The sequence below is a fragment of the Zerene cesonia genome, chromosome 19 (genome assembly GCF_012273895.1).
Source record: "Zerene cesonia ecotype Mississippi chromosome 19, Zerene_cesonia_1.1, whole genome shotgun sequence".
Taxonomy (NCBI): domain Eukaryota; kingdom Metazoa; phylum Arthropoda; class Insecta; order Lepidoptera; family Pieridae; genus Zerene; species Zerene cesonia.
In genome coordinates this window covers 1,932,307-1,947,532 of record NC_052120.1, presented here as the reverse complement: position 1 = coordinate 1,947,532, position 15,226 = coordinate 1,932,307, and the positions used below count along the sequence as shown (strand labels likewise).

At 30.9% G+C, this 15,226-nt stretch overlaps 1 protein-coding gene across 1 annotated transcript in view; it reads right to left on the bottom strand.

Annotated features, from left to right (window-relative positions):
* The window catches only part of LOC119834457 (polypeptide N-acetylgalactosaminyltransferase 2-like), a 56,979-nt gene extending 45,313 nt beyond the window's left edge, over nucleotides 1-11,666 (bottom strand). The window contains exon 1 of the mRNA XM_038358823.1: nucleotides 11,574-11,666. Within this exon, the coding sequence (XP_038214751.1) occupies nucleotides 11,574-11,666 (93 nt within the window). The remainder of the gene's footprint in view (nucleotides 1-11,573) is intronic.
* Between the last annotated feature and the right edge of the window lie 3,560 nt (nucleotides 11,667-15,226).

Genomic DNA, 15,226 nt, shown 5'->3' with positions numbered 1-15,226 from the left:
TTATTTTATCGTCATTGGACAATCAGCATTAGAATCACCAATCACATGAATACTAAGCAAATATTGCATGCATGTACATTATGCAATTCATAGTAAACAACCATTTACTTACAGCAATAAAAATAAACTATACGAGATTATGACGGTAAATGCATCAGGAAGATGCTACATTCGTCATGTGAGGTGATAAGAGAGCCGATAAGAGTTTATTGGCCCACATTGTCAGATTGCTCATCGGATTTTTTATATGGGTAAGTGAGATTTCAAAAAGTACCGTAACTAATGTCTTAATTGTTGGAGATTTGATATTAAATTTAATGTAATTCTAATTAAGTACTTTATCATTTATTAGCTTTTGCCCGCAACTTCGCATGCGTTAAATTCAGAATAGTTTGATAAATGTTATTATAAATATAAACCTTCCTCTTGAAACACTCTATCTATTAAAAAAACACCATCAAAATCCGTTGCGTAGTTCAAAAGATTTAAGTATACATAGGGACAGACAAAACCGACTTTGTTTTTTACCATGTAGTGATAAAAAATACTTTATCTTTGTCTGTTTTAAACGGAATCTATATTAATTTATTATGTGATTGATTAACAAATCTACAAACTTTGATATCATATTTAGAGCACATTTTATTTAATGTCACAGTCTGCAATGGAGCTGGTGGGACGCCTGATAGTAAGCGCTACCACCGCCCATGAACATTTAGAGACTGGGAAGGGGAAGGAATAGGATATGGGCCTCCGCCTCCCCCACTCAACGAACGAAACACAGCAGAATACTATTTCACGCCGGTCTTCTGTGGGAGAGTGGTACTTTCCCGGTGCGAGCTGGCCTAATTCGTGCGTGCGAAGCGTGCTTACACTACCACATACCAAATGTTCACAAATTTTATTTGATTGATTAAATAATGAGAAATTTATAGGAGGTCAAGAAGTAAATTCAGTATCAATACCGCTTAAAAAAATAACCATTATGGATTTTAGACACGAAAAACTACGATCGTTCGTTTACGTAAAGTTATTTCAAATTCACCCCAGCACAAACATCCCCTGCCTTATCGATCTAATCGTTCTTAAGCGGGACCACGAAAATAGTTACATCTCTGTCAAATCAATACACCCGTCTCTTTTACTCTTGAATGGATTGTAAAAATACGCACTGTTTTGGTATTCTTTAGGGCTAGGTGTTAGAATGGTTATAAATAATTAAGTATAGTTCTAGTAGTATATGTTTTATATGCTCCCAATAAGCGAGAGACCTCACAAAATTGACGATTTTTAATATAAAGGCCAGCTCTTTAACTTTTAAAATTTTACATTTAACAGGGATCTGTACATAATTCATAATATAAATTTTTATTAATTTTTTCATCCAAACAAGTATAAGAACATTCAATAAATTTATACAATGTGCTTAACTGTAACTTCACTTCCCATGATTGCAATATAATTTTAATCCTTTATAAAAAAACTATTGTAATGTAAATATTATATAGACACCATATTTAGTATCTAGATTAAGAAATTATTTTAAAATTCTTTCACATCCAGTAAAATAAAAAATTATAGACTATGTAACATTAATATATTTTTTCTTCCTTGGCGTTGCTACGGTGCCTTAATCCGCTTACTTGTATGGAAGGTCAATAACCGTTTTTCAATCTGCGGAAGGATACGGAAGAGACATTTTTATTTTTTCCTATAATATAAAATAAAAACACCTATTGGACAAGACTATGCAATATTTACACATACATTTTTTTCAAACAAATTTTATATAGGGTTATAATAATCAAAATCAAAAGTTTTATTAATTTAAAAATCTAATTTAAAAAAGATATTCAGTTTATACTCCAATATATTTATTATGAGCACGTTAATAACTCGTTTCTTTTCCTTTACATCTTAACTTATTAAATGTGAAACTGCATTGAAGTAGTTCACTCATCAAACAATTAAAGAAACGGTCGTGAACAATAGAAGTCTGTAAGATTAAAAAATGGCGGATAAAATGAATGTTAATAAATCGTGATAGTCGCGAAGATTCCCAAGAACAAAGCTAAATAATGACTGTTCGCGTGTTATAGCAATTATTATTTCAAAATGGCAAATCTTTATAAATATATATAATTTCGCAACTACCTATGTAAAAATGAGATATCTCTCAGAACAGTAAAATGTTTTATTCAACGAAGTGATTTAACGTTGTGTTTTTATTTATTGATGTGTAGATGTGTCTGTATTGTTTAAGAGGTAACCTATTTCATTTTTCTATTTGTTCCATGTAGTTAATAATTGAATTAGAGCAAATATACTGGGAGACTAAAGAAATTAAACTTTTTAATGTGTTATTTCCACGCTTAAGTCATCGAATCTATCTGGATGCAATTTTGGATACGGACAGAAATCCCAGGAGCAGGGAATCTATGTCGGCACTATTTGTTTTTCGTATCCGGGCGAAGAGGAAGAAATGTATAAAATTCATTCATAAGAATAACCTTCGTTTTACAAGTCATTATCTATCTGTGTTCCAATTTCAGCTAAATTGATTCAGCTTCTTATAGCATTATCATAAAAGATTATCAAATGACTTTTTATCCGAAGTAGGTATTTCATTATTATGATGAACTATGAATGAAGTTGAGGATGAGGTCTACTGTGTACAAATATTAGCTCTTTGCTCCGGCTCTGCCCGGTTCCACCCGGGTTAAAAACGTATAATTTCCAATCACCATCACCAACAAACATCATTTAGTTAAGTATTTTCTTGTGTTTGATTTTACGCGAGTATTATACATGTAGAAATTAAAAACTTTTCAAACAGTCTCCCCGTGACCACGCTCGTTGTAAAGTGTTCGACACGTCGGGTTAATAATATAATGAATAAATCGCGTTTAAAATCCGTTAAAAAGTTTTTAATTGCTAAATCATTTAGTTTGAGAAACTGTTGAGTTTGTTTAAACGCGTTTATCTAAGGAACTACTGGATCGATTACAAAAGTTATCGAGTTATATATAGGCTATAATAAGTTCTGTGTGCGATGTCAGGGCGACCCGCTTGTTAATCATATCCAGTAATGAGAAATTTAAAGGCATGACCTATATTACTATCTAATCTACAGAATTGGCTTCTGTGTATTCTGCCGTTATCTTGAGCAAATAACCAGGTGACAGATGACGCAACTTATAAAGAGAAGGCGATTAAAATGCGTCTTTATGATTACGAAATAGATTTCAATTCATTGTTATGACGCTTATGACTTTTTGGTTTCTGTTATATGGAAACTTCTTTCAGGAATCCACGGATCTTAAAGCAATTACTAACACGAGTATAATGGTGTGTAATTTATTGTTTACTAGCTGCGCTCCGCGGTTTCACCCGTGTAAGTCAGTATCCCGTAAGAATGTCGGAATAAGATTGCCTATGTGTTATTCCAGTTGTCCAGCTATCTACGTACCCAATTTCATTGCAATCGGTTAAGTAGTTTTAGCGTGAAAGAGTAACAAACACCCATGCATACATCCATCCATCCATACTTATAAACTTTCGCGTATATATAGGTAATATTAGTAGGATATTCATCATATTGTATGTAGATTGTGATATTTTCATGTTAAATTTTAGGGCATTGAGAATCCTTTAGAAAATATGAAATCTTATTATCAAAAATAGCAATCGGGGATTGTGTCTAAATATCTAGCTGTGTAATAAAATTATTTTCGAATTGGTTGAGTGGTTCCTAAGATTAACACGTTTAAACAAACAAACTATTCATCTTTCTTACAAAATATATGACCAGCCAGCTAGACACAATCTCGCTGCAGTATGTCTAGAAGTTAGTTATAGAGATATAGACATTAAAGATCTATTATGATATTACTGTTTACTTACGAATTCATTACTATAAGGTAAGATTATTTTGATCAAAGCTTGAATCCAATTCGCAGAACACGCAAAATTGTATTATCTTGATTGTTGGAGAAACTTTAGGTATGCCTTAGAGGTTAATAAGTACTGGTTAGACCTAAAACATTCATTTATATTTTCTGTGATTATTTTGAGAAACCATCCTCAATATTGACGAATAATAAAATAAAACGATTGAGCCATTTCCGATGTGATATTAACGTTTATATATAAGTTACGTGTTACAAGAAAGTAATTAATATGCAAGTCTTAAATTTTAATCGGATAAAACAAAACATTATTTTTATATTTTAATGTTAAAAAGGGTTATTATAGAAAATGTAGAATCCTTACTAATACTACAAATGCAAATGTGTGTTTGCTTGTTTATTTGTTTGTTCGTCTTCCTTTCACGTCTTAACAAAGCGATTTAAAGATATAATTTTTGAGTCTCGATTAATTATCAGAAGACTAGAGAGTGAACTAGGCTATTTTTTATGCGCTGAAACATCTTATTACCACGGGATTTCTTAAAACTATGCGGGTGAAGCCCCGGGCTATACTAGTCCTACTATCCTACTAATATTATAAAAGCGAAAGTTTGTAAGGATGTGTGTGTGTGTTTGTTGCTCTTTCACGCAAAAACTTCTGAACCGATTGTAATGAAATTTGGTACGTAGACAGCTAGACAACTGGAATAACATATAGGCAACTTTTTATCCCGATATTCCTACGGGATACAGAGTTACGCGGGTGAAACCGCGGGGCGCAGCTAGTCGTATATAATTCATTAAACATTAACGTTATACGTAAAGAGTATTGCTTTGACTATGGCATATTTATGTAGATGCATGCTAAGTACGCAACAAAAAGTCGTTTAACGTGAATATCATTACATAGCTTTGTTATATTATCATATGCAAATTTTATCATCTAACAGAACTTTGTATTAAGATAATATTATGTATGTTTTAATCTCTAGCTATATTATTATCTTTTTTATTATTCGTTTTGTAGAACGTCGCCTTCATTATAATTGTCTGCCAGTATCTATATCTATATCTCTGAATATGGAAATTAATAATATCAAATACGACTATAGGTACCATTATTTGTCGGGGCTTCTGGCTACACCTATAGAAACTCCATCATTTTCCGTACCAGAATTTCTTGTAGTATCTTATTATACACTAGGAATAAAATACCCTCAACAAACCGAGGAAGTAGGCAAGACCGGTATAAACGCAAAAGATCATATCACACGTAATTTGTCTTCACACATAATCATTTAACTCTTGATACACTCGCTGTGTAGCATTAACTCGATAGACATCTGAGAGTGGAAATAATTACATGGGAAGAGGGAAGCGAAGAGCCAAGTATTTATTGTTTATGCTTTGGCATTATGTGAGGACAAATTCTGTATACTTGTAATACAAATGTTTAAACAATTTATTTAAATACAGCCTGGGTGTGTGGTAACATATACTTGGAACTCCCCTGAAAAGTTAAAAAAAAACCTGTAGTAGGAGAATTCCCTCTTCCTCAATTGAAAATTACATGTGCTGTTATTAATGTTTTTATTCTATATGCGGGTTTGTTATGCTTTAGACCTTTGATATGTAATTCTGGTGAGAATTTAGGGGAGGATGTTTGTGGGCTAAAACAAATTATATGTGATATATTATATAGGTTATTGGTGTCATGTCAGGGCATATATTTTTTTTATGTCATCGTCGGCAATGGAGCTGGTGGGTCGCCTGATGGTAAGCGCTACCACCGCCCATGAACATTTGGAGAAGCGTGAAGTCGATTGCAGACCTTGCGCCTCTACAAATGGGTTGCCGACTTCAAATTGGAAAGGGATGAAGAAAGGATTAACAAGAGGAATAAAGGAAATAACTGGGAAGGGTAAGAAAAAGGATATGAGGCTATAAAATAATAAGATAATCTGCTTTTATTTCTAGTACCTTTTTTCTATTTGTTAAGTTTGGTATATCTAAAAACAAAATTAACATATTATATTAACTATCTATTGTATCATAGAAATATTACTCCTGAGTGATATAGGATATTTTTTGTATGCCGCCCCGGGTCAAATGTGATGGTATTGGAAGGATGTGATAATTAGATGGGCAGGCGGGTGACTGCGTTAGGAGGGTATTGTTTTTCGAGCGCACGTATGTATTTTTATTTCTTTGACACGTCCCTGCGAAAGAGATGGACAGATTTTGACAAATGGATTGTCGTTGGAGAAATCACAGTTGTAGTAGCGACATAGACAATGTAGAACATAATATAGGCTGTTAATATACAATGTGTTTTCTATTCTTACCAATAACAGTAATAGCAATATGGATATCAAATGAAAGATAGTAAAAAGACCATACACAACCTCAAAAATTCTAATAGTATAAAATATGTATAGCATTTTTCAACATTTTTTGTATCCTTGAAGTAAATCCTAAGATTTACCACGTGAATAGTGGTAAAAATTTGAAATAAAAGAACTGTTTGGATTTACCATTGAGAGCTAGTAAATCTTAGGTTTTACCGGTGAAATCTTAGGATCTACCACAGTTCGGGGTTTTACTGTAACATAATATATACCACATATAACTTCGTATATAGATTAATTTCTCAATATTGAAGGCATACAAGTTTATATTCTTCAGTTCGATCTGGAAAGTTGAATAAAAGGTACAAACGTTTATTTAACGTAAATACAAGATTTATATCGCTTGTTATGAATAAATAAGCGCGATCAGAGATCCGCAAAAAAGCAAAGAGAATGTTTTGGTAAGCCTATGTTTATACAACCGAATTAATTTATTATATTATTTCAGTATGGGTTTTTTCAACTTCTATTCTGGATGCGAGTTTGATTAATGGCGTCGATTTCGTATGCACAATCATTGGGTAGAAATCTAATCTATTTTTTTAATACAAAATATGTCATATCATGATGGAAGTATGTTTAATGCAAGTGTGTTATGTACCAAGTAATCAAAATTGGTCAAGCTGTTTTTCTGATCGTCGCAACATTAGCCAGAGAAACGACAGACTTTTTAAACTATCCATATAATTTTAGCAGGTCTATAATGTCCAACAACGATCTGATATTATTTTTTATTAACATCGAACTTGGACTGGTAATTTTATACAAATAATATTATTTATTGATTAAATATTATTTTGTAAACATCCAGTGATGTATCGAAATTTCCTAAGTTATGAAAATATTTTAACTCGTAAAGTTCCAAAGGCATAATTTTTTTTTGACCTATACATCGAAGCACGATCTCTTATGCACAGACCTTAATTAAAAAAATACGAAAAAAGGTTCACAATAAATTCAACAGAAAAGTTGTGTAAATCTGCTTCTTTTAATATATATCAGGTTCGAATCGATCTGAAAGTGCAAGGCTGTAAATATTTTATCGTGTGAATGTGTGCGCACGCGCTTTTATCCGATCTCTGCAATTTAAGAGTTTTCTTGAAAAAATTTAATTTGTTGTTATTTGACTCTATTTTCATTGTTGCCAATGTATTTTAGATAATACGATTTGATGAGATAGTTACTTCCGAGGCCTTTATTATAACCGAGAAAAGTGTAATTTTACAATAAGTAGGTAATAATTCTGACTAAAATATAAATTTATTTCTCACCTAGTAGTATTATTTATAAAATTAAACAAACAAGCGATATAATTGAGATAGTTTTAAAATACACATTATTGTGCATTTAGTTCACTTCAACAGTTGAAGAAGGAAAAGATAAAGAAATATTCAATATACACAAATGCCGATACGAGCCAAGTTCACCGAGTTATCTGTTAGGTCATAAATGTAATTCTGTTGGACAAAATAGTATCGACAATTACTGCAAATCCATTAGACCACACCTATTTACTACGTAAAAAAATCGCCCATCTATTTGTTTTACCATTAGCGACATGAAATAAAAAACCGATACATACAGATATTTTGCTATTGTATTAATTACCTATGTATTAACCTACAAAGATTCATATTTATTGAATACTTTTAAAAGAATTATCGTTTTAAATAATAAACGGTTTTATTATCTTTATTCTTTCAGAGTTACGTTTTTAATTTGGGATTAATTTTATTACCCATCCCGCACAATGCTTTTCGCATACTATATAAATGTATTTTTTTTCCTATTCTTGCTTAATTTTAATATTACGTATCCCTAAGTAAATGAGTTCTCTAGCTTGATTCACGCGTTCAGACAAACAAACTTTGTAGCTTTATTTTATTAAAGTTCAATAGTATTAGAATGGATTGTTAATAACACAGCCATTATTATATTAATTTTCATTTGCATACCTCTAAAGCGTCTTCATAATATCGCTCCACTTATTTATGCAATACTTGGCAGCCATTTGCAACTAACCATAATTTGTCCTAGTTCGCTTAATTAAAACTGGCGTAGATCGTTGCAAGCATTTTATGTAATATCGGATATTGTCTATGCTTTTTAAATAGGTCAGTTTTCAAAATTGTTCTAAAACTAAAAAAATGTTTACTTAATTTGGTTGGGTTATTATTTTGACGTTTTAGAGGCATTCATTGCATGAGTTCATTCTATGAGTGTTTTTTCTAAAACGTAGCACATTTAAAGACTGGTTATTAGAGGGCTTGTGGAGTTGTTGAGATACATACTTGTCACATAATCTCAACGAACATGTTTGACAGTATATTTATTTACCACAGATAAAAACAAAAACAACTGAACTTTTAATTATCCAACTATAAAGCTATCGATATCAGTAAAAGATTATCAGATGCTAATATAAATATTGTATTATGCTTTTACAACTGGGCTTACACGTATATTATATAGCTGGTCAAATGACAATATCAAGTTATAGTCGATATAATTCGATTGCAGATGCCCTTGTCATAATGTTTCAGAAACACAAGAGGTAGGTTGTTGTTGTGTGTTTGAAAACTGTATTGCATTTATTTGTACAACAGCTGGTATATATAATTTTCTTGATGACCCCCAAATGCTACAATTCATCAAGAATACTTATTTATATAAATATGTCGTTAAATGATAATATGGTATGATGGATATTCACAGACAAGATATGGTGCATAAAACATGGAGTAATGCATTTATTTACTGTTTATAGATAAATTATAATTAATAATGATATACATGTGTTTGTTTATATATTTTATCTGTTCATGAATACTGTATAACTTGTAATGTCCATATATTGACCAATTTCTTCAATGCCCAATAAATACTTAAAGCTAGTCTTTAACATATCAATCCTATCCTATCCTTATTCCTACTAATATTATAAATGCGAAAGTTTGTAAGGATGTGTGTGTTTGTTGCTCTTTCACGCAAAAACTACTGAACCGATTGCAATGAAATTTGGTACGTGGACAGCTGGACAACTGGAATAACATATAGGCAACTTTTTATCCCGATATTCCTACGGGATACGGACTTACGCGGGTGAAACCGCGGGGCGCAACTAGTTTCTTATAATTTAATACTTATTTTCACACGTTATAACTACGAAATTCATATAATTCGAGTATGTTTTTACTTGCGTCTTTGTTCCTTGTCATATATAACACACAAAATAAAATCGTTTTCTTATTTAAGTTAATCAATCATGATTAAATCGTGAATTATTTTAGATCTAGTCCATATTATAGTTTCGTCTTCTATGTGGTAATAGCTAAAGGAAATAATTTCTTAATTAATGAACAAATTCTTTTTGATATCGCCTCTAATTAATAATATTACCTAGGTGATACATGTTTAAAGCAGTAAAATACTAAACAATTATATTTTATACGTGTGTTATTTATAAAATTTTCTTTTCCATACATATGTATTTAATCAAATTGCACTCTATTAAATGTTAATTTTTTTTTACAAACATCGAAAGTAATGTTTTTAAAATACACGAGTTTCTTAAACATTAAAACTCATATTGGTCATGCAAGATTTTAAATAAGTATTTTTATATATACTATAATATATTTTAATACGTATTTATTGATGTGAAAGCAAGTTTCTGTATCGTTTGATGCATAAACAGCTGTGCAAAATTTTAAGAATTTTACACTCAATTTCGATATAATAGTGGATTTTGTTGCGATGAAATAGGAAAATCGTGAGAAAAAAATTTCTTTCAAGCACGCTAGAGCGAATGTAAAGAACAACAAAATATTTTTTGTAGGTTTGTTTTCATTGTAATATTTAACATCTTGATTGTTTATCGATATCGATTATCGATTGATTTTATAGATCAATTTGACTGAAAAAAAATCATGTAGAAAGCAAGTTCAAGACTATTTATATATTAAATACATAGTGGGAAGATACTGTCGTCTAAGATACAGGCTCGGCCTAGTATAGACGACTAGTGTTTTTATTATTATTTTATATATATATTTTTTTTTTCAAAGAAAACAGTAAGATAAAAATAAGATACTCGATTGGTTCCCTGCAATGTCGATATATCTATAAATATTTTTTTCCTTCATAATTAACTTGTTGACGGAAACATCGGGAATTGAGATTATTCATTGAATATACATTTCATATGCTGCTTTGTCAATGAAATTAACAAAATAATCAACCAATTAAATCAACAAAACAATGAATTTATATTTTAAACAATCCATTATTATATACTATTAATTTTTATATTACCGGGTTTCAATATTGCTTTAATATTTCCTTTATCTCAATAAATCAAAAAATTTATTATAATTTTTACAAAAAATATTAGACTCAAAATTTTCTAATATGTCCTAAGTAGGTAATGTAATCTAAAAATGTAGTTAATTTTGAATTTATTCAACACAGCGGTTCGTCTTTTTTCATTTAAAACCTAAGTAAATTACCTTAACCAAGTAAAGGTCGTTTACAAGAAGCAATTCTCACATTTACTTTATAAAAAGGGCATAGAATTTATAAGGCGTGAGTAGCCTACGTTCTAAATTAATTAGATTTATATATTACACAATTCTAGGTCAAATGTAAAGCTTATAAAGCAACTAATTTTACACAAATTACCTTCCGAAATTAACTTGTGTTTATCAAAATTTTTTTTGGATATAAATTATTTTCATATAGATTAATAAAACACTTTATATATTTACTAATTTACTTTTTACGACATTAATATGCATCGTAGAGAAGTTTTAAATGTCAGTATTTGTAAAAATAGTAATAACTGTTATATTTTACTGTTTCGTTTTATTAAATTTGTCCATGTACAGAGGAAATTCATAATAATAGAGTTGATGAGAATTTTTTTCTATACATTCAAAATGTCTCTTTTATAAAGCATTTCAATGCTTTAAAACCTAAAATTAAATAATTGAGTTTTGCGTTCTATCGTTTGAAACTCACAGAAAATTGCAAAATGCTGATGACTCTTATGTACATAATTATTCAAACGATAAAATAATCAACAACATTTCAAGAACCTGTATCTTTTATTCATGAAATAGTTATTTAAATATGTTTTACCTATGTTCAAAATAATACCATTGTATATTTGATTACAATTTACCATAAATTTCAGTTATAATTTGTTTTAAAAGAAAAAAATTATCTAACACCGCATTGTCCTCCACAAATAGTTTACCTTATTCTGTGCTGTATCTGGCTGCATGTAATAAAAAAGAAAAAACATCCAGGCGGCGCCAAGGAGGAACAATATTTTCAAATTCCGCCTCATTTTAGCAAGCACTGTTCACAACGCGATGCGCGCAACCGCGCTCTCTGCCGCGCGGTGTCAAACTGGAGTTTGCGTTCAGTTCGGTACGCGCATGCGCACTATCGGTCGTTGATTTAAATGGAATTGCATGGGTGCATCTGATAAGACTGTCTACTACCTTCCGTTGGGATGTTGCATGTTAATTTTGGATGTAGCAGATGTATGAATTTGATAAGAGATCTGATGCTTATAAAGTATATATTTTAGTCTCTGCATGCATTGCAGGGGGCAGTGATGTGGTTGCAGTGTTATCAAGGACTCAGTATATTTGTTGTAATTTACAATAATTTCGTTAATCGCTATTTAACTACAAATTCTACCACGTTAGACATCGAACTCTGTTATGGAATGTAGTGTTCTGCAAAGGTTTTTGGTAATTTTGAATTATGTTTCAATATAATTATACGGCAATATTATTAATGTTAGCGGAAAGTGTGATAAAAATTAAATAAAAATCACTATAATTTCGCGCTCTATTATTTTCTATACACCATCTAGGTAGACTTTAAAATTGAGTATTCAAATATAATAATTTAATTTAGGTTGAAAATTATTTACACTTAGTGGGAATGTCGCATAACAGAGGTATCTGTTGTTAATATTAATAAGTATTGGAATGGATCAAATTGTTATAAACATAGATAGAAACTCTTGCATTTAGCGTTCCACTCTATCTATAGGTTACAAGAGAAAATGCTTTCTCTTCGTAGTATGTCAATGCTTCGTTAGTATATAAACCCGTCGCTAGATGGCGCTTTTCAATATATTCCATAACTTCTTACTCGTATACACTTATAGATCTCAATATAAAAAATAAAGTATATCGGGGTCCAGTACTAATGCCTACCTAATTATAGGTAATAAGTACCCGGTAAGACACCACTTCTTCACAGAATATCGGCGTCAAATCGATATAAATAAGTAACTGAATACTTTTCCTCACCCTTCCCAGTTCTTTTTTTCCCCCTTTTGTATTTGTTATCCTTTTGAGTCAATAATTCGTTTGCACTGACACAGGGCCTGGACTGGCCTGAATGTTCATGGTGGTGGTAGCCGGTAGCGCTCAGTATCAGGCCCTCATATCTTATGCCCAGTATTACATATAAAAGCGTATATAGCAAAATTGTTTCTTCGTACCTATTCTTGTATAGACCTTATAGGAGGTCTGTGTTTCAGAAGACTGAACATATGCTGATGCTGATTATGATGATTCTTGTATAGAAGTTAATGTAAAAAGTTATTTATGTTTACATAAAATATCAAGCATACATTGTAGGTTTGCAATTGCAATAATGTTTTATCTAAATAACATAACACAAAGGATTCTAAAATATCAACAGTTTACGAGCCTGGTCATTTTCATTTCCTTTATATCTCAACTTCCATAAGTAGATAAATATTAACTTATATGATAATGTGTTTATTTATATAATAAGTTACTTTTAGAAATTAAAGAAACTGTAAATAGATTCGAGAGAGATTAAAATAAAAACGCTTAATTCACGATATCCAGTTTTATTTTTGCAGCTAGTGATTCTTAACACGCTTTTAAATATGTTTGTATATTACCAACTCCTCTAGACTCAATTTTGATAACTTTAAGCGAACAGATTTTAAACTTTGTACACCAATAATCGGTGACTATACAATAATTTTATGAGTCCATCTTATCCTAATAAGGTTCGATAGTCTTAAATAATTTCCTAACGTATACGGGGTATACAACGTGAGAACAAGTGTGACATTTTAGTTGATTCTATCATTAAAGCTTGTTTTATAAGTTTGTAAGACAATATCTTTTTTTTTGTAAATCTTGAGCCCAGAAATGCAATTCCATTAAGATTGACAGAATTACATTGTAGTTAGACAATATAACACAAAGGAAATTTTCTTAATATGTTCCTAATATAGACTTGTAATTAAGAATAACATAATAGCACAGATAACATAATAATAGTAATAATAGTTAAAGTCTAAACTGTAAAACATTGTGACTTCCAATAATTATCAGGCTTTTTATTTAGGAAATCAGGAATTGGAAAAAGGACGTTTGAAATGTTTCTTAAATAAGTCGGATTTGTTTAGAACTCCCAATGGTATACTTGGATCTGTATAATTTAGTGGTTTAAGATTAAAGAGAAATAGTATATATTATATATATGAGGTTATCGTGTATTGAAATATATTATGTTGTACAGTTTTTTTAAAGAAGTTTCATCGCGAATTAATCCGGGGCGAAACAACAACCGAGGCCTTTAACATAATAAATAATATTTGTAATTAGACAAGTTGACTATTAATGTGCAATTTCATTTCTAACAAGTTATTATTCTTCCTAGAGGACACAAATTCAAAAAAACAAATTTCGATTAAATTAGTTCAGTTTTTCTTGAGTTATAGTTGTGTTACGTGACAGTCGCTTTCGTAGTCAAAGAATAAAGGCAGCCCGAGGTTTAACATGTTTTACATACAGCATGGTTCCCGTTTCCGAGGTACATCCTGGATAAAAACCATCCTATATCCTTTCACGAGTTTCAAACTATTTCTCTGCCAAATTTCATAGAATTCAGTTCAGCAGTATTGGCGTGAAAAAGAGACAGACTGAATTACGCTTTACCTTACGCCTCTTCAAATGTTCATGGGTAACGCTTACCATCAGGCGACCCACCAGCTCCATTGCCGTCGATGACATAAAAAAGCTACTTTCGCATATAAAGATTTTGTACCATATCTAACGCCGATGTCAGTAATTATAAATTACTATAGATAATTTGAAGCACGATCTTAGAAATTAAGAAATTTTTACTTCTGGGCGTATGTGCTAAATTAAACAAATTCGATTACCAAATAAATTTGTTCCTAAAGTTATTTTCTGTAATCTAAAAAGTCCCCGATTCCCATATCCCGCATCCTTTTTTTTCCCGCTAAACGGGGCATAGTGCTCGCGCGCTGTGTGCGGAGTGGACGTGTTGTCGGTTGAGTGTTTGAACTTGTTTCGTATTTCGCGGTATTATATTTTACGATGATTTTTTAATTCCATCGAATGTGGGTGTATTTGGGGTGGATGGTGAGGTTGATTTTGTGTGTTAATTGGTAAGTTATTTTTTTTATTCTGTTTTAAATATTTTTATATACTCATTCACTTATTTATAATTTGATAGATGCATCTTCGTTTTATATCGTTTTTGTGGGTGGTCTATCAATAATATCGATATTTTTTGTTGTAAAAATTGCGTCGTGTTAAATTTAAACTACAAACTTAAAAAATGGAAGACACATTTCTTATATACACATTATATTATGTACATAGATTTGCAAAAATGTATATAAATTTAGCTTTTATTTATTAAATTTAAAACGCAATATAAATGCTGGAAACAATTCTCAAACATAGACTTAGGTAGATATACCTGCCTTAATTTATCTATAATCGAGCCTGGATTATCCATCAGCGAGCTTTTAATACTGGTAAAGCCGACAAAGGAAACAGCTACATATGTGGTAAAAATATTAGGTATTAA